At 35.6% G+C, this 25,064-nt stretch overlaps 1 protein-coding gene and 2 pseudogenes across 1 annotated transcript; 2 read left to right on the forward strand and 1 right to left on the reverse strand.

Annotated features, from left to right (window-relative positions):
* The first annotated feature begins 8,714 nt into the window (after nt 1-8,714).
* LOC125187447 lies at nt 8,715-11,971 on the forward strand (annotated as a pseudogene).
* An 87-nt stretch (nt 11,972-12,058) lies between these two features.
* LOC125189646 lies at nt 12,059-14,446 on the reverse strand (annotated as a pseudogene).
* A 2,144-nt stretch (nt 14,447-16,590) lies between these two features.
* Nucleotides 16,591-19,263, forward strand: LOC125190754 (carbamoyl-phosphate synthase small chain, chloroplastic-like). Its single transcript, XM_048088141.1, has 10 exons — nt 16,591-16,730; nt 16,802-16,940; nt 17,175-17,263; nt 17,354-17,414; nt 17,490-17,557; nt 17,639-17,767; nt 17,851-17,960; nt 18,061-18,408; nt 18,480-18,645; nt 18,919-19,263. The coding sequence occupies exons 1-10, from the start codon at nt 16,631-16,633 to the stop codon at nt 18,966-18,968; spliced, it is 1,260 nt and encodes a 419-aa protein (XP_047944098.1). The 5' UTR covers nt 16,591-16,630; the 3' UTR covers nt 18,969-19,263.
* Nucleotides 19,264-25,064: the final 5,801 nt, after the last annotated feature.

The raw sequence follows: 25,064 nt of genomic DNA on the forward strand, positions 1-25,064 counted from the left end.
GTTTAATCCCATTTTTGTATTCCATGTGTTCCTTTTCTATTACACATTTCTTCAATTTCAAATTTTTATTTTAATTCTTAAATGGGATGGACAAAGGTATATAGTACTATTAACCTCATTTTTATTAATAAATGCTAGTAATATATAGTACATATAATACCAAAAATGGAGATTCCCCAAATTAATTTACAAGAGATGCTATTACTAGCACATATATAGAATTATCAAATTTAAGCAGCCGGAGCATAATCGTAGTCCACGTCATCATCGTCGCCTCCACCTTCCAGCGGCGGCGCGTGGTCATAGCTGCACCTCGGTCTTCACCGGAGGCGAGCCATGTAGAGATGACGGCCATTTCTGGGATTTGGGTTGAGAATTTGATCAAACAGTTGGAATGCTAGTAGATTTGGGTGGATTTGTGAGGAGATTACGCCGCGTTTGGCGCATATTTAAGGTGTTGAAAAAGGCGGAGACGGTGGTTTGAGTGTGGAGAGCCGACGCTGCTTACAGGTGGCGCTGCCACGTCGGAAATTGGGATTTTGTGATGTATGTTTCTTGTGGGAGGAGTGTGCCAAATATTTGTGTGGGTGGAAATTGTTGTGTGCGCTTTGTGGAGTGGGAACCTTGAAAAGCAAGGTATATCAATCTATATGGGAATATGGGATTCGAATTTTTGGATATTTATATGTTTTAATTGGGGATTTTTTTTAATTTTTTATTTGTTTTATACTCACTCAGTCTACTATTGAGCCATTTCTAGCGTGAGTTTTAAGAGTTAAGAAAAGTGGGTGAAAAAAAGTTAGTAGAAGGTGGAACCCTATTAATATTTATGGTAAAAGTGGACCGAGACTCCTATTTACTGATGATTAAAATGGCAAATATGACTCTTATTTGTGGATCGAATGGAGTAGTAATTTAGTACTATTATTTATTCAGTGTTATAGTGACTTGAAACCATCTTATAAGTCGAAGGTGAACGTGAATATCAATTAATTTTTGCTTCATTGGACATTTTGTTCTTCAATTTTGAATAAACTAAGCATATTTGTTTTTGTTTTTTCCTTTTTGAGTAGAGGATGTAATTAGGATTAAAGATTACCATAGTTTCTTCTTACTTTATATATAAAAAGTGTTTTATATCACTAAATTACAATACTTGTAGTAAATTTTCAAGATTAATAACGTTTTTTTGTCCCTAACCTAATCTCAAAATTGTTTTCAGAAAGTGTTACCAAGTTTGTATTTCCAATAATATTGTTGATTTATTTTAAACAGAATCGATAATGTTTTTTTCTTTATAGTCACTAAACCTTTTAAAAAAGGATTGATAATGATATTTTTTCTCTCTCTAGTAACTCAAACTCTAATTAATATAGGATTATATGAAAAACTTATTTTCACTAATTAAAATGTGTTTAATTAATACTCTCTTGTCTTTAAAAAATATAAACTACTTTCTTATCATATCATCCATCTCTGAAAAATATAAATTTTCTAATTTTAGAATAATTAAACAACATTTACCCCTACACAATATTTTATTTACAATCCATAGCATCCGTATTATGAACTAAATTAATTTAATAATAACATAATTGGTGGAGTATAACTTTGGTTATTTGATTATACATTATGATTTGACTTTTTTTAACACTACCCATATAGCGCTTATAGTATACTCCATATTCCGATGTATCTAATAAACCTCAAGTTTTACATTAAACACGTTCTTAATTTTAGGATTTGTTTGTATATATGCTACCCAGGCACCGTAAACACTCTAACATTCTAACTAAAAAAAACTAATTTGTTTAATCATATTTTAGGTTACTCCTCCGTTATCTAAAAATAACAATATTTTCATTTTGATCGTTCCTAAAAATGAAAACTTTTAGAATCTTTCTATTTTAGAGCATGGACCATCAATCCATTCTCTACTTCCACTACGTTTTCTCTCATTTTTTTCCTTACTCTTACTTTACCAATTTTTCTTACTTATTTTACCAATTATGCATTAAACTAGCGTCGTTCAAGCGCTTCTATTTTTTTTTTTAAAAGGAGGAGTATCATTTTCTATTTATAATTTATATAGTACAAGTAGAGTTCGTATAAGCTACAGTTCCATATTCACCAGTAACAAGTTTTTTGACAAAATGTTTATTTAATAATTAAATTTTTAAAAATTATACTATTTCCTAATTTTAAATTTATCAATTTTAAAAAAATTAAGTACTACTACTACTATATCATAATCTGGTGCAATAAACTCTTGTCAATAATTACGAAAATTGAATTAAAACATAGTACTACAAAATTGAAATCAAAGACATAACGACAAACACCTTCTTCAATAACACTATGCTATATCAAAACGCCAAACACCTTCTTCTTTAATCAAAATCATGCTGCTGGAGCATAATCATAATCCGCATCATCATCGTCGCCGCCACCTTCAGCAGATACTGGCGGCGCGTAGTGGTAACCTTCGTCGTCGCTACTAATGGGGAGGAGTGAAATGGCCATTTTGAAATTTTGGGTTTGGAATTTAGTCGAACAGTTGGTGGGAGATGGAGCTGCTGCTGTTTTCTTGAAAATGTGGTGAGTTTGAGTTGAGGGGACTGGTTGTTGCAGAGTCCCATATTTATGGACTGTTTGGCATGAGGCGGAGCGTGGCGAATCTGGTTGATTGGGGTAGGGAAATGTGGAAAGCCGACGCCGATTACAGGTGGTGCGCCACGTCGGAGATTCGTTTTGTGGAGTGGGGTTTTTGTGTGATTTTGCTGTGGGTGGCTTGATGAGGAGTGTGGCAAATTTGTGTGGTGTTTTATGCTTTATTTGTGGGTATTGAAATCTTGAAAAAGAAGGAATGGATTATATTCCCATGCAAAAAGATGGAATGTGTTTTAGTAATCTTGAAAAAGAAGGAATGGATTATATTCCCATGCAAAAAGATGGAATGTGTTTTAGTGTAGTTTTGAATTGGAATTGCAAGTTGGATATTCCCAACTTAGCATGGAGCAAGTTACAGGGGTTGTGACTCGGAATCTAAATGACGAATCCGAGGTGAGATTGGGGATTGACTAATCTCATCGTCGGTCACTAAAGGTCGAAAAATTATACTCTAATAAATTTGGTTGTTAGAGATATTGTGACTCGAGCCGAGTGTGAATGATTAAAGTTAACTTTCATCTTCATCCACTATCATCCACTGTTAGCTATGACGTTGGTCTTCTAGTAACAATGATTTTTTTCACTATGTCCCACAAAGTCTCATTTTGATGCAATTTGTGGTTGCCATAATTTGCAATAGAATGAAACATAATTAACTTTTAAAGGAAATTGGGATTTAATTCTTATCATTCAAATAGCTATATTCATTTTTTTAAGTAGTGCTTGTATGTATAAAAACAGGTTAATTGTTTCTCTTGTAATAAAATGCTTCCATTTAATTAGTAGATTGGAGGTTCAAATGGTATCCAACCAAGTGTGTGACATATAAGTCGCACTATTAAATAAACATAGCAATTCATGAAAATCGAACAAAAATTGTTACTATTGTTAATTAGATATTGGACATTGTCATGGCCCATTACTGCTTGTCACTGATGTGAATGGGCTTTACAGGTGGGCCTTCCTTCCTATATAGTAAAATGCAGCCAAGCCCAAATTCCATATTCAATACTTCATTGCAAAATGATAAAATTAATAACTTAGTTTCTTGGAAGAAAAAAATACCCCTTGATTATACTCTCAAAACAGTAAATACATTGGAGTAAAGTATTTTAATGGATTTCTAAAGGAAATAAAATAACCTACTTTCATTTTTTTCATCAATTATGATTAACCTTCTTGATTAAATAGCTATTTTGATTTTCATCTTTATTAATAATGCTAAGTGATAGACATACAAAATTAGGAAGAACTAGATTAACTTGTATATGATATATAAATAATTCAAGGTATATTATATATCTGCTATGTAAAACAAAAAGTATAGCATGTGATGTGGTGGGGTTGAGATGTAGCAAATAGGGTAAATAAATAGGGTAAATATTACATTATGAGTCCAAAATAATGACATATAGTGAAAATGGTTTTGATACCAATAAAGGCATGAGTGGAATCCATGTAAGTTGTTTTTACATTGAATTTACCCATTCGTACATTTCTCAATAAATATGACTATGTAGTTTCCCAACCACAATATTTTAGGGTGTCTTAATTAGGTATCTAGACATCCAATGTCTAACTCCATATCTTTGTCATTTTGTTCGTTTTAACTTCATCAGATTTCATATGTTTTTTGCATATATAAAAAGACAAATATATTTTTTCAAAACATCTAAAAACACACAAGAACTAAGTATTTTTTGCATTCGTGAGTTTGACTTCATTTTCAAGGTGTTGTATATAATTTCTAGGTGAATTATTTTGCAAGTTTAATTTGGCATAAGTTGATATTTTGTTGGCTAATAAGTTGATTTTCTGGATTCGATGTGAAATTGAATGTACCATTGAAAATTTTCTTGATAATAGATTTTCAACGGTACCAATAATGTTTTATTTTGATCATCATAAAGTGATCAGAAAATTAATTTAAAACTTGTTGTTACGTAACTATATCCTCTTTTTTTTGCCAAAATTAGATTCTTGAATCATCCATCACAATCAATTTTTTAATGGGAAATAAAAGCTCAAAACAAAGCATGCATTACACAAGTAATAAGCATGCTAGAACATGTTCAAAATACACAAAAATAAAAGCATTAGTTAAAATTCAAAATTAACCTATACTTCTTGTAGTTACAACTAAATTAGTTTAGATTAGGATTATTAAAAGATGAGAAAAAATCGAGGTATTCATACTTCAATTTCATCATTGTGTATTTGTGTCATAGTTGGGGGACCTGCTAACCTAGTGACTGACAGAAGCAACATTGAATTCTATAATAAACCAATAATAAATGAGCAACTTGAATAGGTCCAATTTCTTCAATAATAGGGTAGATAGCTAAATCAATTGTGTGAACCCTCAAAGGACCACTTCTAGATTTGGGGTGCCCAATATTAGATGCGCAAATCTAATTACTTCTTCAGACATTATTTCAATTTAAACCTTTTGGCATTACATTTTGTAAGTTACAAGGGTTTCATATATAATGAGATAAAGATATAAATTTATGGGAATCCAAATTAAAAACCATTTGATATGTGGGGTAATTCATCAAATTTATATAGTAGTAAGTTTTCCCATGGGATTCTAATTTAAAATCCATTTATTATTAACATGTGGGGAGTTGGGACTTTTGTTCTAATCGATTTGGACCAGGTTTTCATCGACTTAAATTATATTAGAAATCCATGAATTGAAACGTGAAACCAACTAGTTTTAACCTGAAACTTCTTGAACTTCGTTAGATACAATACATTATTAATGCGTATCATGAAATTAACTTTTCGTCATTAGTCACATCGAAACATTGTCCCACTCTTGACACCCCTCGCATAAAACTCACAATCACATTTATGCGTAAAATGTACAATTTTTCTATGGACATAAAATGTGACTCATGTCTTATTCAACAATTGCCACCCTCATAAATTGAAACCACGGGTAGAGTCGAGTTTTAGATTTTATGGCATTACATAATTCTAGCAAAGCAAAAAAAAGAAGGAAAACATTAGCAAAATGACAATCAAACAGCAGAAAACAAAGAGAAAAAATAATAATAAATAACAAGAAGAAAATCATAACTCATAATCAATCGAAAGCAAGAGTAATTCCAAGTAAAGTCGATAACACAATAAAACCAACAAAAGCGAATTCAAACCATATAGAAAATGGTTGCCGAAAGTTCAAAACCAAGCAACAAAAACGAATTCAAACCATATAGAAAATGGCTGCCGAAAGTTCAAATCCAAGCAACTATAATTGATAAGCTAGCTTTATATCTTGGGCCAATACAATAACCAAAGTTAGGAAATAATTAATGTCATAAATAAATAGGACGCTAGATTAGTATGACTGAGCTCTCATGAAGTACCCAAAGTGGTCCCTTTTGAAGAATGGCTAATATTCCATTTGTTCCTGTAGACATCTGATCTTGTAGACCCTATTTATGCTTCCAACTTCTAAAGGATGCAGACCGATTGATAGCTCAGTATCATCACCCTTAGATTTATTTCATAATTACCCTAATTAGGTCATATCTTCATCATCTATATTCAAGTGTGAACCGTAAAACAAATCCAAATAAAGTTTAAAAAGAAGAAAAAACTAAGGTCTATAGACTATAATGTAGTTTAGTGTCTTAAGTAATTAGACATCAAACTTTCGCAGTCATCGGGGATGGATCGATGGAGGGGGGTCGCGTAGGGTCACTGAATTAATGTCGATCCACGAGTACCAATTATATTCGGTCATGATCGTTGTCAATCTCATATGGAAATTCCGATCCACTAATTCCTCTCGAATCTGTCACTTCAACGATAGTTGCTAAGGCATCTCCAACTATTTACACTAAACTCAAACCTATTTTTAGTGCGAATGTCACATCAAATATGATTTACTCTAACTATTTACCCTAAACTAAAACATAAAATAACATTCTTTATGTTATGCATTTTTTACTCACAAAATCGAAAAGTTTTTGATTTTGTTCTAGTGTAAACCTAAAAATAGGTATTCCATCGGTCCCACTACAAGAGAAATGTATTCTTTTGACCGCCCTACTATAAAGTGAGACATTTTCTTTATGGCAAAAAAACAACACTCCCTCCCTATTTTTTATTCTCGTACTTTTTTCTCATTCATACTTTATTCCCTCTTCATTTAACCATTAAATACCACTATCTAAAAATTTGTGCTCGAAAAATGTGTCACATGCAATGGGACGGAGAAGTATTTTCCACTCAAAAACTAAAAATATGATTGATTTTGAAATACTATTGAAACTAATTATCTATTCCATTTTATATTTTAGTATATTATTGAAAATGGTCTTTAAAAAAAAACAAAATCTGTAAAAGGGATGGTTCTTAGGAGAGTGGGAATGGTAAAAATAAATTGCTCCATAACCAAACTAGTAAAAAACAAAATCGGGAAAAGGGATGGTTCTGGGAGAGTGGAATGGTAAAAATAAATTTCTTCATAACCAAACTAGTACACAAACTATGATAAATACCCCCTCTTAGTGGCTAGTGCTATATATTAATTTCCCACTAATTAATCTTGATTTCATATGAGAAGAAGATCTGTTTTATATTGTTAATATGGAGTATAATTTATGATACGCGGAGACTCGTATTTGGTCTATATTATTAATAATTAGTATTATAATGGAAAAGATAGTTTATATAGCATTATGAAATATTAATAAGTAGCACTATAAAGGATTAGATAGTGTATATAGCATTATGTAATATTAATTTATGACTAATTATTCCAGTAGGGTGGAGCCTCATATTAATCGGTAGTATATCGGATTCGCATGTTTTAACTTGGAAACTTTAGGTAGATTATTACTTGCTTGTCATAACTCATAAGTGATTATAAAATATAAGCACATAATATTGAGATTTGAAGTGATTTTTTCGAACAAAAAGTTTGTACTAGTATTAATTATATCCCCAATTTGCAACGTATTCTACAAAACATTCTAAATGTTTCAGCAAATTTTTAAATAATGTCGTTCATTTTATTTGTTTATAAAAACCTCAAACTTTCAATGGCTTTCATAAAATGCTAGTCTAGCTATACAACATCTGGTGGTGAAAAGCTTATTTATCTCATCGGAGTCGAAGACGAAAATTTTCTTGAAATTAACTTTGATTGAACATAAAAAAAGCCCTCATTTTATTAACAATTTTAAATAATATGTCACGTGAATATGTTTTTGTATATTTTTAGGAGATTATATTCTTCATTTTTTTATATTTGGCATCCTCAATTCTTTCCGGCAATTGAAAAGACCCAATTAAATGAAATTTATCCTTAAATGAATTCATCATCATCACCAATCACACTTTTTTCTTTCAATCATGAAACATCTTTTATATTTTCAATAATAATTTGTTATAACTAAAAAATTTTTGCAAAAAAAAAACATATTCTAATAAAGAATAAAAGGATTTAATAGAACACACCTTTTAGTAAATAATGTAAATTGGGTGGGGTGGGAGAATAAATGAATATATAGTTTATGAAATGTTTGCAGTCGTTTAATGTGTAAAGTTCTGCGTTTTGACAGCAGAGATCCTTTCCCGCTGAATCCACCACTTATTTATTTTAGTTTTTTCCTGCAACATGCTTCTTGGTTTCTGTAATCTTTAGTGCTCTGCAAAATTCCTGCAATATGTATTAATATATGTGTATTACTTTTCTCTCCAATCTCCCACTCTCACTTTGAAAAGCTCCCCTATATAAATGCCAATGTGATTTGGCAAAATCATTCTCTTCTTTTCTCTTGTATGAGCTTTTCCGAAGTGGGATTTCTTTTCTATTTCCACAGGTACTTATTCATGTGATGATTCTTGCTTTGCAAAGAGAAAAGGGAAAAGAAACCATGATCTTCTCCTAGTCATTTTCTCTGTCATTTTCTCCACTTTCTGGCTTAACCAAACCCCTTTCCAAAACATGCACGATTAGCTTTTAATCTCTTGTTTAAACCCTTTTGTTTTTTTGTTTAGGAGGTGAAGAAACACGAGTAAAAAGCAATCTTGATGGCTGTGGAGCTCAGAACCATGGTTTTGGGGCATTTCTTGGTGATTTCTCTTGCCTTGAACGCTGGCTTGCTCTACAGAAACTACTGCGGGGAGAGCACAAATCCCAGAACATCTTCAGCTTCAAAAACGAGTGCAAGAACTCATCTTCATCTTCAACAATGGCGTTTCTTGAAACAAAGTTTCAACCTTCAAAACCAGCTCTTAGTGAAGTGATTGATTTGGACCAGTAAGTTTGGCTTCTTTTTTTCACCTCTCCTTTTCACCTTTTGCCGCCTTCACATTTGAGTGGGGGAAATTAGTTTTACTGTTTTAACTTTTCACCAAGATGAATTCTTTATCTTTTTGTAAGCAAGTGGGGTTTGGGTTTGTGTTTGACTCTTGGGATTTTCTAACATATGCATGTATTGGGACAGCATCTTGTGCTTGAATAGCAATCTTTCTCCCTTAAAAAATGATGGTTAAAATTTTTGAGTGATGATGATGAAGTTTCTTATTGACCAACAACAACCCATCATCAAAGATTCAATTTTGATCACTTTCCTCCCAAAACCCCCAATTTCTGAACATGTTTGAGTGATTAATTAATTAGGATTTCTGATTTTTAAGAGATTTGAATGATGGTGTGGTTCCCTAACGTGCGCCTGGGGGTTCACGCTATGTCAGTTTAGGGACAGGGACAAGTCATGCTGGCTTTGGAATTCCCACTGGCATGTTAGCAAGAGGCACAATCAAAGCATATTACACAAAATTTGTTTTATATTTATTTTATTTCTTGGATTTTTGATGTTTTCCAAAGTGATTGTTGTATTCCTCAGACAGTGGCATGCATGATTAGGGGGCAGCAATGGTGGTGGTCTTTCTTGATTCCCTCGTTGACCACTTTCATCATTCTTGCTTTTGTTGATGCTCTTAAAAATTGATTCAAAATAAAAAAACCTTTCTTTTATTACTATTTACTTAAAATTTTGTCACACCTTATTAAGTCAATTTTTAAAGGACAGAAGGGAATATTACTTTTAAAAAAGCTTCACATATTTGCTTATTTATTGAAGAAAGTAGTAATGGAATCTTGATAATATATAAGTTTAGAATTAGGCCTATTTATCTATCTGTATGGAAAAAGGGTTACTTTGTTTAATGAAAGCGTTAAGAAATGAAGTGTTTGAGATCCATTTTAGGCCTTTGTCATATCATAGAATGAAGAATGATATTAACTTGTCATGGATCCAATCATTTGATCAAATGCCCCACAAGTTTGGCCCCCCTTTGCATACCTACCTTCCACCCACATTGAAACCTATGGGAGTGGCGGGCGGGCGGGGATAGGACCACCGTCCTCGGCTCTGGACCACTCCTTTGGGCATGGTGGTGTTATATCATGCTCGTGTACGATTACCCGATGGTTAAGTAACTTAGGTTGAGTTAACCAACCAACCCTACACATGTTTGTTTGGAGAATTGGGAAAAAATAGTTGAGATAGTGACTTTATTGAATTGATGGATTGATGGATTGGTTGGTTTCGTGACACGTGTGTGCAGTGGTGATCCGACGATGTACGAGAGGTATTGGCAGCAGACAGGGGATCGGACGACGGTGGTGATCCCGGGTTGGAAGTTCATCAGCTACTTTTCTGATGTGAGGACCCTTTGCTGGTTTCTCGAGCCCGAGTTTGCCAATGCAGTGGTTAGGCTGCACAAGCTCGTGGGGAACGCTGTCACGGACGGCCGATATATAGTCGTGGGGACGGGGTCCACGCAGCTCTTCCAGGCCGTGCTCTATGCCGTATCTCCCCCTAACGCCTCGGAGCCTATCAGTGTTGTCTCTGCTGCCCCATTCTACTCTGTAAGTCGCCTCTCGCCTATGTTTTTACTGCCGCTTTGCATTGTATGGATAAATCTTCCATGAGATTTTGTGATATTTTTACTTCAAGAGACATCAAAATCTGCCCATAATTGCTTGCTTATCTGCAGATCTGTATTGTCTCCATTTATTGTTACAATCTGCAGATGGAAAACATTATTTTTTAGCAATTATTTGAGTCTAGAGATTAATGCTTTGGGCAGTTACATGTCACACTAGTTTTATTTAGGATGTAAGGAAAAATAATAATAATGCACATGCTATAGATACAATGTAGCTGTGCTTGAGTGATTCACACATTTCACCAAACAAACACAGACTGCAATGTACTCATTTATTGCTTGCTGAGTTGGCATGATCTTCAAGATTTGGATGTTTCTCACACCGTTGTTGATCGTGTCGTGTCGTGTTGCAGTCGTATCCTCAGATCACCGACTTCCTCAGGTCGGGGCTCTACAAATGGGCCGGAGACGCGCGAGTTCAAGAGGGACGTCCCGTACATTGAGCTCGTGACGTCTCCAAACAACCCCGACGGGCTATCAAGGGCGGCCGTGGTGAACCGGGACCGAGCGTGCTAGTCCATGACCTGGCCTACTACTGGCCTCAGTACACCCCAATCTCGTCCCCTCCCGAGGATCATGACATCATGCTGTTCACGGTCTCCAAAAGCACGGGCCATGCTGGCACACGCTTGGGTGAGTAGGGTGGGCCCGAGCACCCCCACCGATTTATTTCGCAAGCAATTTTTTGCGTTCGCCCCTGATCATGCCTGCTACTACCCTTTGTAGGTGGGCTCTTGTCAAGGATCGAGAAACCGCAAGGAAGATGACCGAGTTCATCGTGCTGAGCACGATTGGCGTCTCCAAAGAGTCGCAGCTGCGCGCAGCAGATCCTCCACGTCATATCCGACTCCCACGAGCAACGAGGGGTTTCGACGAAAACGAGGCCTTCTTCGAGCACAACTACCATCTCATGACAAGGAGATGGAAGCAGCTAAGGGCGGCAGTCGAGAAGAGCAAGCTCTTCAGCTTGCCCGAGTTCCCTGCCGGAAAGTGCAAGTTCAGCGGCCGTACCTTCGCCTCGCAGCCGGCCTTCGCGTGGCTCAAGTGCGAGGGCGAAACCGAGGACTGTGAAGGGTTCTTCCGCGGCCACAAGGTGCTCACGCGCAGCGGAAACACTTTGGCGAAGCACGAGGCACGTCCGGATCAGCATGCTGCCACGTGACGAGGTCTTCGACCAGTTCACCGAGCGACTAGCGAGCATAACTTCGCTCGCCGTCCATCAACGTAACCGGAGATTGATTCTTCCATCTATTTAGTATTGGCAGTAGCTACTATAAGGGATTGTAGTAACTCAGTTTTTGCATAATCACTAAAAATTTCTATACACAGCAAACATCAACTAACTAAAAATGCAAACATATGTTCCATTTCAAGAATTGCTTATTTCAACTGAACAGCAAGAAAATTGAAGCACACACTAAAATTCATGAATTAGGTCACCAGTTCAACTAAGCCTGAGCTCATAGTCTCCAGCAATGGTGATGTACCTCACCCACGGAAGCGCTTGATAGCCGCTCTTCTCGATGATTTTAAGGTATCGAATCTGTCATAAACACGCAACGGGTTATCGTTGGCAAATGAAACGAACAAATGTCGTATGCTCGAGTTTGTAAGCACACCTGCATTCCAGAAACAGTGAAGTATGGAATCTCAAACTTGACACAAATTGGGGCTTTTCTGTCCACTGCATCCTCAGATAAAACAGAAGGGAGTTTGAACTCTGCTTTCAACAAGAATTCCTACAAAATATTCAACTAATGTAACAACATATGACAAAACAAACTTGAATTCTTGCATAAAGATGAAGAAAGAGCCTAACTTTGTTGCCAGGGAAAGACTTGATAATCCACAACAAGGCATCCTTTTCTGGTGCATACTTGGCAGATCCCACTGATGTCTTGACGGTCGGGCTCGTTGCGTCCGGGGGCAGGGGCAGCTCGATCGTGACACTCGTTGCAGTGCTGCACAAACGTCGTGTTATCTCATTCGAAGGCAGGAGAGTTTTTTTTAGAGGAGAACGAGATATTATTACCTTCGTTCCTTGAACTGGCTTCGCGCTTTCACCAGCATCTCGACCCGGCTCCTTGAATGCCTCTCGATACGAGCTTCCACCCAAACCAGTGGCTTCACCTGAGTACTGAGTCTGTATGTCATGAGGTCGAACATTCCATCGGGTGGTATGAAAGAGATCGTGCGATCATTCTCGAATCGAGCCAGGCGAACACATCTATGATCGAAAAAGGGCTAATGAGATTGAACATTGAGCATGAATTTGAAGTTCATTTTAAGTTATAAAAAAGCTCACTGATGGAATTTGATATCTTCCAAATCAATGGCTTTCACTCTTGATGATTGATTTTGAGACTCCATCAACACTCTATCATTGAGGCCAAGCTTGCATTCAGGCATACCACTAAAACAAAACACAAAAAAAATACACAATCAAAATGTCTTTTTTTTTGCAATCAAGTGATAACGAAGCTCGTGTGTTCACCTCAAACGCGTCTGCATCTTCAAAGCCCCATTCACTTCTGAGCGGATTATCTGCCCGTTGCTGTTGACAAGAAGATTCACCTTCTCAACCACATCGAGAAACACCTATGCGAAGCCACGAAAAAAACGATTCAGATCTTGATCCATGAGACGAAGAATTCACAAGCGCTGGACTTACTTCGTTAGTCCTATACATTATCCCTTCACTGCGCCACGACACTGCATTGGTCACGGCCATTGGAGGCTTCTGAAAGCCTCCATACGATAAGCATCCGTCTTGATGAACTCGCTTAGTATCTTCGCTTCCTGTATTGAGGATATCCAAAGTCCATGATTTCATCAAGCAATTCATACTTCAAATGCAAAATCAAGGCTTCAATTTCTTGAATTTTGACATATGTAGATATGTAACAAATGATGTTTAAATAAGTTTTGACACTCACCACTACAACAAAGTTGTCTTTGAGAGACTCCTCTTCCAACTTCTCAAAATAGTGCTTCAAAACCTATCACAACAAAGTAAAAATCAATGAAATGACACACAAGAAACGCGATGGTATCATCTTCTCCTTCTTCTTACATCAACGACACGGTGTAGGAACACAAGTAAGGTAGCCGCATTGCTGTTCTGCCTTGATGCCGCCAATATATACACGTTGCTATGCTGAATGAACACGTAGCTCACGCCGTTGTCATAGCATATCGGCCCGTGAGACTCCATATCTCCCTACATTATATTAAAAAAACCCAATTAATTCCCACAACCAAGAGTAAGGTCGAATGCAAAAACCAGTACTTCAATCGTTTTTCTAACTATCTAGTACACTATCAAATTATGCGTTAAAACTCGATAAGATGCATCATGAATTAAGCTAAGAAAGTGAGAAACTTTTCTCACACACATCAACTAAAGATCACTTATTCAATTATTGCATTAGAAATTTATTCATCCCAAGATCTCTAAATGTTCAATAATGAAAAAACACATTCTCTTTTTTTCTAACAATTGATCAAAACCATCATTTTCAAATAATACAAACCTAGCTAAAAAAAAAAGTGTGTGTGGGGAGAGAGAGAATTAGACCTCCTTTTCGAGATGCTTAGAGAAGAAGCGCTCGACCTCGGCGGTGGAGACATTGCCGCGGTAGTCGCGGCTGATCAAGCACCGCCCCTTTATTCAAAACAAACAGGGCGGAGGGGGCCCCATTTTTTTTCACTGAAATAATTACATTCAACATTTTCCACACATTCAGATCTTTTTCCCATTGCAAATAATATTTCATGAAATCGATAACTAACCACTCATTTCCCAACTTACTCGTAATACTTTATTTCTTTTTTAAAATCTAAAAATTCCTACCAATTAATTATACCCCATTGATTATATTGTTTTGATAATAAAAAAAATTCAAAAATTTCTGCGATGGCAAAAATATTCTCTTTTTTCACTATTAACTTTTAAAATTTTTCGTTTTGATCAAAAAATCATTAGTTATATCCTAGAACTTTTATTATAAAAGGTCATTTTTATTCAAGACAATAATCCGTATTTAATAAAACTCTTTAATTATATTATTCTTTTTCCCTAATTTATTATCTCTTGCTTTGTTCTTATTTATTTTAATTATAATATATTTTTAAAGTTTTTTTTTTAAAAAAAACTAATACCCCTCCATCCCAATAAATATGCAACTTTTGGGTTTTTTCCAATAAGTTTTATCAATTTTTTTGTAGTTAAAAAAGGAGAGTAAAGTAAAAAAAAAAAAAGAAAATGGGTTTTTTTTATTTTAAACTTCATTTTTATTGGGCAATGAAAAAACGTTTCATTTATAAGGATGAAATTATTGCATAGTAGTATGTCATTTTTGCCGGAAACTTGTTGTTGTTGTTGTATTATTATTATTATTATTATTATTATTATTATTATTATTATTATCATTATTATTATTATTATTATTATTATTATTATTATTATTATTATTATTTTCTTTTAATATATTTATTTCAAAATTAATTAAATTACAATTGGTTAAAAATTATTGAAAAATAAAAAATTTATAAATGACATGCAAAATGAATTACCCCCCATGAAATTTGAATATTTTTTTTTTTCCCGTCTAATAAATACTATATCCTTTATAAGAACCCTTTTTCTCTTTTTTTTTTTAACTTTTTTTTTTATTTAGGGCCCACCATCCACCATACAAGTTCAACTACTTTTTCTTTTCTCTTTTCTTTACCAAATTTAAAAATAAAACCCCAAAGACCCAAATTTTTATGAGCGGGGGGGTATATTGTTACAATGATTTTTAAATTTATATTGTAATAATTTTAAAATAAAGACAAGTTTAAATGAAGCAGATATCATGTTTTGCCTAAGAGCATCTCCAATTGGCTAGCCAATGGCTACCGATTCATTATGCGTCGGCTACGAACCATGGACGGACGGCGCGGCCGAATCGCGAAACGCGTAGGCGTTGACGTGGCGGCCGCTATTGTGGCGGCCCGATCGCGACGATCGGCCATCGCCGAATTTTGATTTTTTAAAACCTATATAAACGCGATTTTAATTTCATTTGCACCACTTGTTTTTACGAGTTTTCTCTCTCTCTAACTTTACGTACAAGAGCATCATCGAGCGATGAGTAACGCGGGTAGTAGCGAGTGGTGGCGGTGGTGGGGATCTTGAGGAGTACGAACGGAGGATGAGCGAGGCTATGGAGGCCTACATGAACCGCGAGATGGAGCGGTACATGCGTAGGATGGAACAGAGGATACCTCGCCCTCCACGGGTTGTCCACCGCCGACGGTGATTGATCGGGATCACGTAGCGCACATCGCGGTTGTATGACGACTACTTTTCGAGAACCGTGGTTTCCCAGCAAACATGTTCCGGCGTTTTAGAATGCGCGGAGGTTGTTTATGCGTATCGTTGGCGCTTTGGAGCGTCGATATCGTGTTTCCGCTTCGGGCATGATGCGGTTGGCGGACCCGACCACCCACTATTCAAAAGTGCATGGCGCAATCGGCGGTTAGCTGCCTAGGGGCGACGGACATGTGGGATGAGTCCTCCACATCGGTGAGTCGGCACCTGGAATGTCGGAAGTATTTACGTGAGGGCGTGATAAACATTTTCGGTGGCGGACTCAACCCTCTCCCCAAGATTGTCGCGAATTAGGGGTCCAACGCGTTTGTGGGATGTCGAGATGCGTTTCCCAAATAATGTCGCCTGCATTATCATGCACAACATGATCGTCGAAGACGAAGGCGTACAACTGGCAGTTGGGCCAATGAGATGAAGCTGGTCCAAGCCACGGAACGGCCACCTAGCGTACGACGTGGGTACCTCTCGATGAAGTCGGAGAGAGAGTGGTTGGCCGGCTGGCCTATTTGCATTGGAGATGTTATAATGGAGTATATATACAATTGAAACACAATGAAATACCTATAAAATCCCTAGGCAGCGCCGCCCTCAGCTGCAGCTCCAGTCATGGCGATGGCTTCCTCTCAGTTGCTCTACTCCTTCGCATCTACTCTACAAAAGCCTTCCCTCTTCACCGTCACCTGCCGCTCGACTTCCACCGAGAATGGTGCGTCTGCTTTCTCTGTTTGTTTACCTTGGGAAAATTCATCCAATTAATTCATTTTCGGTGATTTTTAGGCCTAGTATCGGTGGAGCGCCCGTGGAAGGTGGCAGACGCCAGGCTCGTGCTCGAGGACGGCTCCGTCTGGCCGGCGAAGTCATTTGGCGCCTCTGGAACCCAAGTTGGTGAAGTCGTTTTCAATACATCCCTAACTGGGTAAACTTTTTTGTTTTCTTCTTCTCAATTTGTCAATTCAAATTCTTCAATTTTCAATCCTGTTGTTAACTGGTTAGAAATGTGTAGGGTTTCAACAATTGCTACTGTTTTTAGTGGATTGGAATGTATGTATCTTCAATTTGGGGGGTTTTTGAGCTGAAAAAAGGTGGGGGTTTAACAGGATTTGGGGTTTATGCTGAGAGGGAATTGTTTTCTGTGTTTATTATGTGGCAGGTACCAGGAGATCCTTACAGATCCTAGCTATGCTGGGCAATTTGTGCTGATGACTAACCCGCATATTGGAAATACTGGTGTTAATTTTGGTAGGGGGATTGGTTGTTTATGTATTTGGAGATGTTGTTGTTTGAAATTTGAAAGGGGATTTGATTTGGCGTGTTTTTTTTCGTTGTTAGATGATGAAGAGTCAAGGCAATGCTTCCTAGCAGGACTGGTTATCCGAAGTTTAAGCATTAGGTAGTCCCTTTAGGCACTCGGACTAAGGCCATGCTTCGTTTTCTTTCTGTTTTCTTACTGCTTGGTATGTTGCAGCACCTCGAACTGGCGATGCAAGGAAACACTCGGAGAATATTTGGCTTCTAGGAACATTATGGGGATTTGTATGTTGTAATTTAATATCTCAATCTTGGTTTGAGAAGAACAGGGATTTAGTGCTGATTTACTTGATTTTCTTGCTGCAGATGATGTTGACACTCGTGCTATCACCCGTAGATTGAGGCAAGATGGCAGCCTTATCGGTGTGTTGAGCACAGAAGAATCTAAAACAGAGGATGAACTGCTTAACATGTCTCGGACTTGGAATATAGTCGGTGAGTCTCCTCTAGCTAAGAACTGTTAAACTGGTGTTTTTCGTTGCTATGAAAATAGTTCACACAGTTGGCTTACTTTACAGGAGTGGATTTGATAAGCGGTGTCTCATGTCAAGCTCCTTATGAATGGGTTGACAAAACTGGCTCGCAATGGGAATTCAATTCCGATGGAAGAAACAAAGAGACGTTTCATGTTTGTATCGCTAACCATGTTACTCAAGAGATGAATGCTTGCATATTTGTAACACACTATCCTCATCTCTCTGTTTCTTGCTGTTTATTCTTGGGTGAAGGTTGTTGCATATGATTTTGGCATCAAAAGTAATATACTCCGACGTCTGGCATCCTACGGCTGTAAAATCACAGTGGTTCCTTCAACATGGCCAGCATCCGAGACCCTAAAGATGAACCCAGATGGTGTATTTCTCAGCAATGGTCCAGGAGACCCCTCAGCAGTTCCTTACGCTGTCGAAACTGTCAAGGAAATAATCGGGAAAGTTCCCGTTTTTGGCATCTGTATGGGGCATCAGTTACTTGGTCAAGCACTAGGAGGTAAAACCTTCAAGATGAAGTTCGGTCACCATGGAGGAAATCACCCTGTCAGGAATATTCGAAATGGCCGTGTTGAGATCAGTGCTCAGGTTTGTTTCTTTACTTGATTTCTTTGTTAGTTCTCTCTTGTTCTCGCACTGAATTATTGCGTCTTCTGCAGAATCACAACTACGCTGTTGATCCAGAATCGCTTCCTGAAGGAGTCGAGGTTACTCATGTCAATCTGAACGATGGCAGCTGTGCGGGGCTTGCGTTTCCTCAGCAGAAGGTCATGTCGCTACAGTATCATCCGGAAGCTTCCCCTGGACCTCATGATTCGGATCCTGGTAACTTTCTCAATCCTTTTCTAATCTTACCATAAATTTGGAAACACCACCCATTTGCCTGCATATAAGTTTAGAAATCAGCCCCATTCCCGGTTTCATTGAGCACCATTGCATCCTCCATTAGTTTTGTTGTGCTCTACAACGAAGATTGTGATGGGAGATATGTCGAACTGCTCTTTCTTAGCTCGATTATCGGGCCTCACAACACACTACATAGTAGTACTTGCCTTGATTTGAAAATGAGGAATTCTAATATGAACTTTTCTGTCACAGTATTTGGCGAATTTGTTCGTCTCATGAAGCAAGAAAAGGCGAGAGCCTGACAAAATTAGGCGTCGTTATCTTTACGTCTCATGAAGCAAGAAAAGGCGAGAGCGTGACAAAATTAGGCATCATTATCTTTTTCTGCTGTTGAGAAGCTGCAATGTACCTTATGGGGATGAGGAAGAAAACATATTTTGTTCAATTTCAAATGAAGAGACCTATTGAAAATATTTTATGTATGTTGATTTTTGTTGTTTTTTATAGAATGATCTATAATTTTGGGTGGACAATTTTGGCCATAACACGATAGCATGAAACAGAGATACAAAATGAATGTATTATTCTTGGGTCTTATTATGTTTGCATTTTTATTGTGTCGGTAATGTGTTCATGTCGTGTGTGGGCAGTGACGAAACTACATGGGGCGCGGGGGCTTGGCCAGCCCCAGACCCAGACTCCCCATTACATGGCCGTCTTCCGCCCAGTCTCCGCCCCAAGAGACAACGAATCCCGCCGCCTGATTTTCTAAATTGAAAGTAGAATTAGCAAGGAGAACACAAGACTTGGGCGGCGAAGTGAAGATGAGACCGAGAGAAGTATGTAAAAGAGGAATTTTGAAGAAAAAGAAATGGCGAGGCCCATGGGAAAGAAGACGAACAGGGCAGTGCAAAAGATCTGTTTTTCTTTTTTTTTTGGATACATCAAGTGCATTGGAAGAAGGAAAATATTTGACCCGTCAAATGGTAGAAAAATTAGTGATAAATTATATTTAACGTATTTTGATACTCCATTTTATTGAGCAAAATCAAGGGAGCAATTAATTTATTTTATTCTCCCTAACATATATGTAGTCCAATACTCCATCATATAAAATCCTTTATCATAATTTAATTCCACCCTTAATATTTAAACTCAAATCATCACAAACTATTTAATGACTCCAAATAATGAAAACAAGCTTAGTTCCAAACATTCTTAAATTTACTAAGATAAAGAGTATTTGTGAATTGATAGTGCATATAAAATTGATAGTTTTTTACTACAATTCGCCTAAGACAATTACTCCTTATGCAGTAAAGGCGTTTCATTTTGAGCAATCATTTTGAAAAAAATATACTTCTTTCGTCTCAATAAAGTTGAGTCGTATTCTTTTTATAGATGTCACAACTAAGTTGAATCATTTCCTTTTTTAACAAAAAATTAAAACATCTAATCATTCTTATTTTATTCCATCATTTACTTTACTCTCTTTATGTTTCCTATTTTATTCATCTCTCATACTTTTCAACACATTTCTTAATCTCTGTACCCAAAAGTTGTCTCAACTTAGTTGGGACGAAGAGAGTAATAAATAGTTATAATGAAGAGAGAGTAAAGTAAGAGAGAGAGAATAATATAAAAATAATCTTCCCTATATTATTTTCTCTGTTATTTTACTTTTTTTTATTTTAATTATTTATTATCATTTTTCCAAAATAAATACTGAAAATTAAATGCATCTACTGCAGATAGACGGAGGGAGTATGAAATTAAATACTACTATTGTTATAATTTAAAATTTTTTCAGCCCCGGCTTATTGAAATTCCTGGTTCCGTCACTGTGTGTGGGTTGTGTTCTTGTTTGAATGAAGCGAGTCGTGTTTCTGTCAAAGGTTTTTCTTATCATGTCCTATTCTGTTTGAACTGAGTAGGACTTGTCATTGTATCGGCAAGATAACGATCTCATACGCACGATTTGCCATTCCTTGTACTACAAATCCGCATTATTAACCGAACAAGGGCCCTGTGTTGGGGCCTGAATAAATTTAATTTAGCTCAAATATACCAATAAAAAAAATAACTACTTGCATTTGGTAAAATGAAAAAGAACTGTCTTTTGAATATTTGATTGGATCGGGCTTGAAATTGAGTTATTTGGCTGGTGTCCAACTAATAAGTGATAAACACGGGATTTGCATGATTTTAAGGCCTAGATTTGGCTCGTTTTAAATGTCAATCTTGCAAATTATGTTCTTAAATTGCATATATTATATATTTTGGTATTTTGATGTGTTTGTTGATAAATGATAGAAAAAGGTGCAAAAAAAGGTGTCAAGGTTCAGCAGCCTCTGTTCGAGCCCATCTTCCAACGAGTTTGAAGTCCAATCAGTGCTTAATACATACCATTCTCTTCGTCTTCGAAATAGCTTCGTGTGGGTACCTTGAACATCTAAATCGGAGTTCTGTGGAGAAAGTTATGGCCATTTTACGAACGTTGCGCAGTGCAGTCAAAATTAGGCGGAAATTGGCGGAAATTGAAGAAAGGAAAGAAATTGTTGCCTTGTGATATCAAATCTCTCCTATTAATTATATGATTCGAAATTACCATCTTTTCTATTACTTGGAGGATACTTTTTTACCAATTATAAATCCTTTTCAAGCCTATATATACCCATAACCTAATTCATAATATTCATCTCAGAGCCTCCAATCCTCTCCATCCCTATACTTCTTCCATACCATATTCCACACTTAAATTCATCCATCTTCCATTGGAGCGGAGCTCTGCAGATCCAGGCAAGAGAAGACTGAAGATTGCACAATTCAACCTTGGGTTTTGTTTTATTTTTCTTCATGTCTAGTACTTTTTGTTGTTTTACTTGTCTATGAGTATTAAACATCTTTTGTAGAATTTTTGGTAATATGCTATGATTTTGAGTTATTAATTCAATTGTTTTTCCTTGTTAGCTCTTGTAGTTATTTCGATTTCTCTTGTGCTTATACATTTGTTTGATTGACCATCTTATGAATGCATGTGGATTTTACTACAAGAACTGAGAAGTGAGTAGTCTAATTTGAAAGAGGAGAAATTGACGTCTTTGCCAATAAAATCGAGAGATTTGAGCCTTTGAATGAAGCAAAATTATCTTAGGAGCTTTTAGGAGTTGTTGCCTTAGTTCTAGGAAGGACACTTCGGTTCTAGGTAGCAATCTACAAATTATATGCTTCGAGAGAAGATATAGTTTTACATATGTGATAGCTTAGTAACTCTAGAGACCGTAATTCAAGGAATTCTTTTGGATTTTAGCTTTTGATTGTGGTTCCTAAAATTCTACATTCCTTAGCCTGTTTTGTATATTATTTATTTTTATATTTTCTGTTATTTATTTATTTCTTTATGTCTAGTTTATAAATTCAAACCCAAAAACCATGTGTCTCTAAATAGTACATGACAGCTTAGTATATGATAGACAGTTGCAATCTTATTCCCTGAGTTCGATATCCCGATACTGACCTTTAGCTATACTAGATCTACCTTGTATACTTGCAAGTATTTTTAGCACTAATAAATAGTGCATCAATAAGGCCTTTTATATGACCAAGGGCCAGAATATCCTTTTCAATTAATAAGCCCAAGTGCCAAAATAGAAGACGTGTTACTTCATATGAAAATTTTAGAATGTATCACAATATATATTCATGAATTGTTTATTTTATTTTTATTTATTTATTTCACAAATTATCTTCACAAATATCAAATAATGGAGTTATTTTAATAAATGTTTTAAGATAATTTAAGTTATGAAAATGTACTACATAATACAATATATTTCAAAAAGAAATAGAAGGCTGATTTAATAGTTCAGAGTATTATTTCTCCACACTCATACGATTAAAACGCATAATATTACTTACTATAAATATACAGTCGAGATTTCTCAGTAATGATTGAATGAGAAAAATAAAATTTGGACAACTGAGATAATTGAGGCACAAAAGGAATTGGAAATGCAATAACATCCCAAGCAGATAAATACAAAAATTCTGAGGTAGGTCACGAAAATCAGTCATTACGGACTCAGAACATAACTTTCAAGGACATATCTATAAGTAAAAAATGATTTGCTGTCTAAAGTGAACAAGGAAAAGTAATATTTTTAAAACTATTTAAGTGAATTGTAAGATTATACTACTAATTTCATAATTAATGTAAGTTTTTTTATAAAAGAATATCCAAAATGACATCGTTTGATGGAGGGCAATCATGACGTTTCGGGTCGACCCGAAGGAAAAAAAAAAAAAGCTTCGGGGCGGCCCCTGCCTCGTTCCACCTCCTAAATATTCCCTTGTATTCAGTGATAGAAGATATGTTCATATAGTAAATGTTTAAATTCCAAAAATAAAAAGAAAATCATCAATTAAATTGTGGTGGGTCAGAATAGTAAAATAGTTTAGTTGCAGGTATATCTTTCACTGCCAAATTTCTTTGGTTTGTGTGGGTTTGCTTGTTTTGCACGTATTGCAGTAAAGGAAAGATTGATTTGCTCTAACTCAACTGTTGCTCTGTTTTCTTGTTATGTAAAAACCCAACATTTCACTCACCAAAACCCATTCAAATTTTGCTTTCGGAAAATCGTTATTATTAACATAGAAAAATGGATATATATTATATCCTAAATTTGACATGAGATTAGTGAATTGAGTATTCATGTACCATTATCGAAAATATGTGATTTGAAAACAGGTTTATTGATCACCAAAATCACAAAAGTTTGGTCACAATTTGATATTTTCCCCAAATTTAAAACTTTGTCGCAAAAATTATGAACATATGCAGTGTAGTGAATATCCCGCCTACATAATCTGGCTTTTTACGTTTAATTCAATTTTTGGAGAAATCGAATTCGTGGGAAATTCATAGAAAGTGACATTGCTAGTAATGTGTAATGTACATTATGTGCTTCGTTATCATAGTATAATTAATCTCATACAAAGTCAAAAAAATAAATTTTTGCCGGTTTTGCGATTACATTTAGGGTCTAGGGAGGAAGGTATATACGAAAGTAATACTATTACTAGAATTGTGTAAATATTCATGATTGATATCATAGACAATGAAACGAATTGAGTGGGAACATGCATATATGTGCACTATTTACCCACAGCTTTTAGCTGTTACGATGTAACATCGTTTGAAAACCCTACAGTTGTATTACTATTAATTAATTAAATTCAAGTAAATATTCTTTTTCAGGTATGTAGTCGATATTTTTCTAATTTAGGGAAGATGTACTAAAAATGTGCCCAAAATGAGAACTTTTTTTTATTTACAAAATCAAGGAAAAATGGTGCGTTTTGAGAAACGCATACAATGTATTCAAAGACACACACAACAATGCGTTTTTTAATTTACAAAATCAAGAAAAATTGGTGCATTTTCGATAAGTTTTGTTTCCTTTTGCTTATTTGTTGACCAATTATTTGTATTATAATTAGTGTGATGTTGATTTCACTTAGAATTTGTTGGTTACATGGTTTTATAAAAATTAGGGTTTAGCAATTTGTGGATAAAGGATGCCAAAATGTAGTTAGTTTTATTCTGTGTTTACTAATTAATTATGTGTATTATGATTATTGTGATGTTATTTTTTACTTTTTAAATTTTTTGTTTTCAAGATTTTATTGAAATATAATAATTTTTTTCATGACAAATACTGCAGAAATGAAGTTGATTTGGGTTTTAACTTGTGAGTTTTTAGAATGTAGCAATTTATGGTTATGGTTTAATATTTGAAAATATATACTGTATTGTTTTCAAAGCAGATAGAAATTGTAACTAGTCATGTTTTATGTCTTAAGTATTTTATTCTTTTAAAAGTTCCTATATTTGTGAAAAGTTTAATTTTATGTCATATCTTGATATAGTTATTGATAAAACTAGTCAGCTCATCGAATTCTATGGTGATTTAACTACCTACAAATTTGGCGAGCTGACTCATTATTTTTGCGTCGAATTATACAACGAGAGACATAATTCACACTTTGCAAAGATATTTATGGAAATAAAATTAGTGATACGTACAAAGCAGATTAGGAGGCAATTCTAATTTGAGCCTTTTTAGGATATGCATATGGAGTTGAAGCCTCTAACCCTAATCATATTTATGGTTATTCTAACTATAGATTCATGTGTGGGTATATATACAAGGAGAACAAGAAAGAAAAAGACTATAGGACTAATGCTTAATCAAAATAAGTCTTTTCATTGTTAAACCATCACTTGCTTAATTTGATGTGTGCAGTCTAACCAGATCAATATTATATATTTCATTTTTTACTGTGGGAGATGGGATGCATGGGGTTTGATATTTGATATGGAATTTGACATTTTTAAC

The sequence above is a fragment of the Salvia hispanica genome, chromosome 5 (genome assembly GCF_023119035.1).
Source record: "Salvia hispanica cultivar TCC Black 2014 chromosome 5, UniMelb_Shisp_WGS_1.0, whole genome shotgun sequence".
Classification (NCBI taxonomy): Eukaryota; Viridiplantae; Streptophyta; class Magnoliopsida; order Lamiales; family Lamiaceae; genus Salvia; species Salvia hispanica.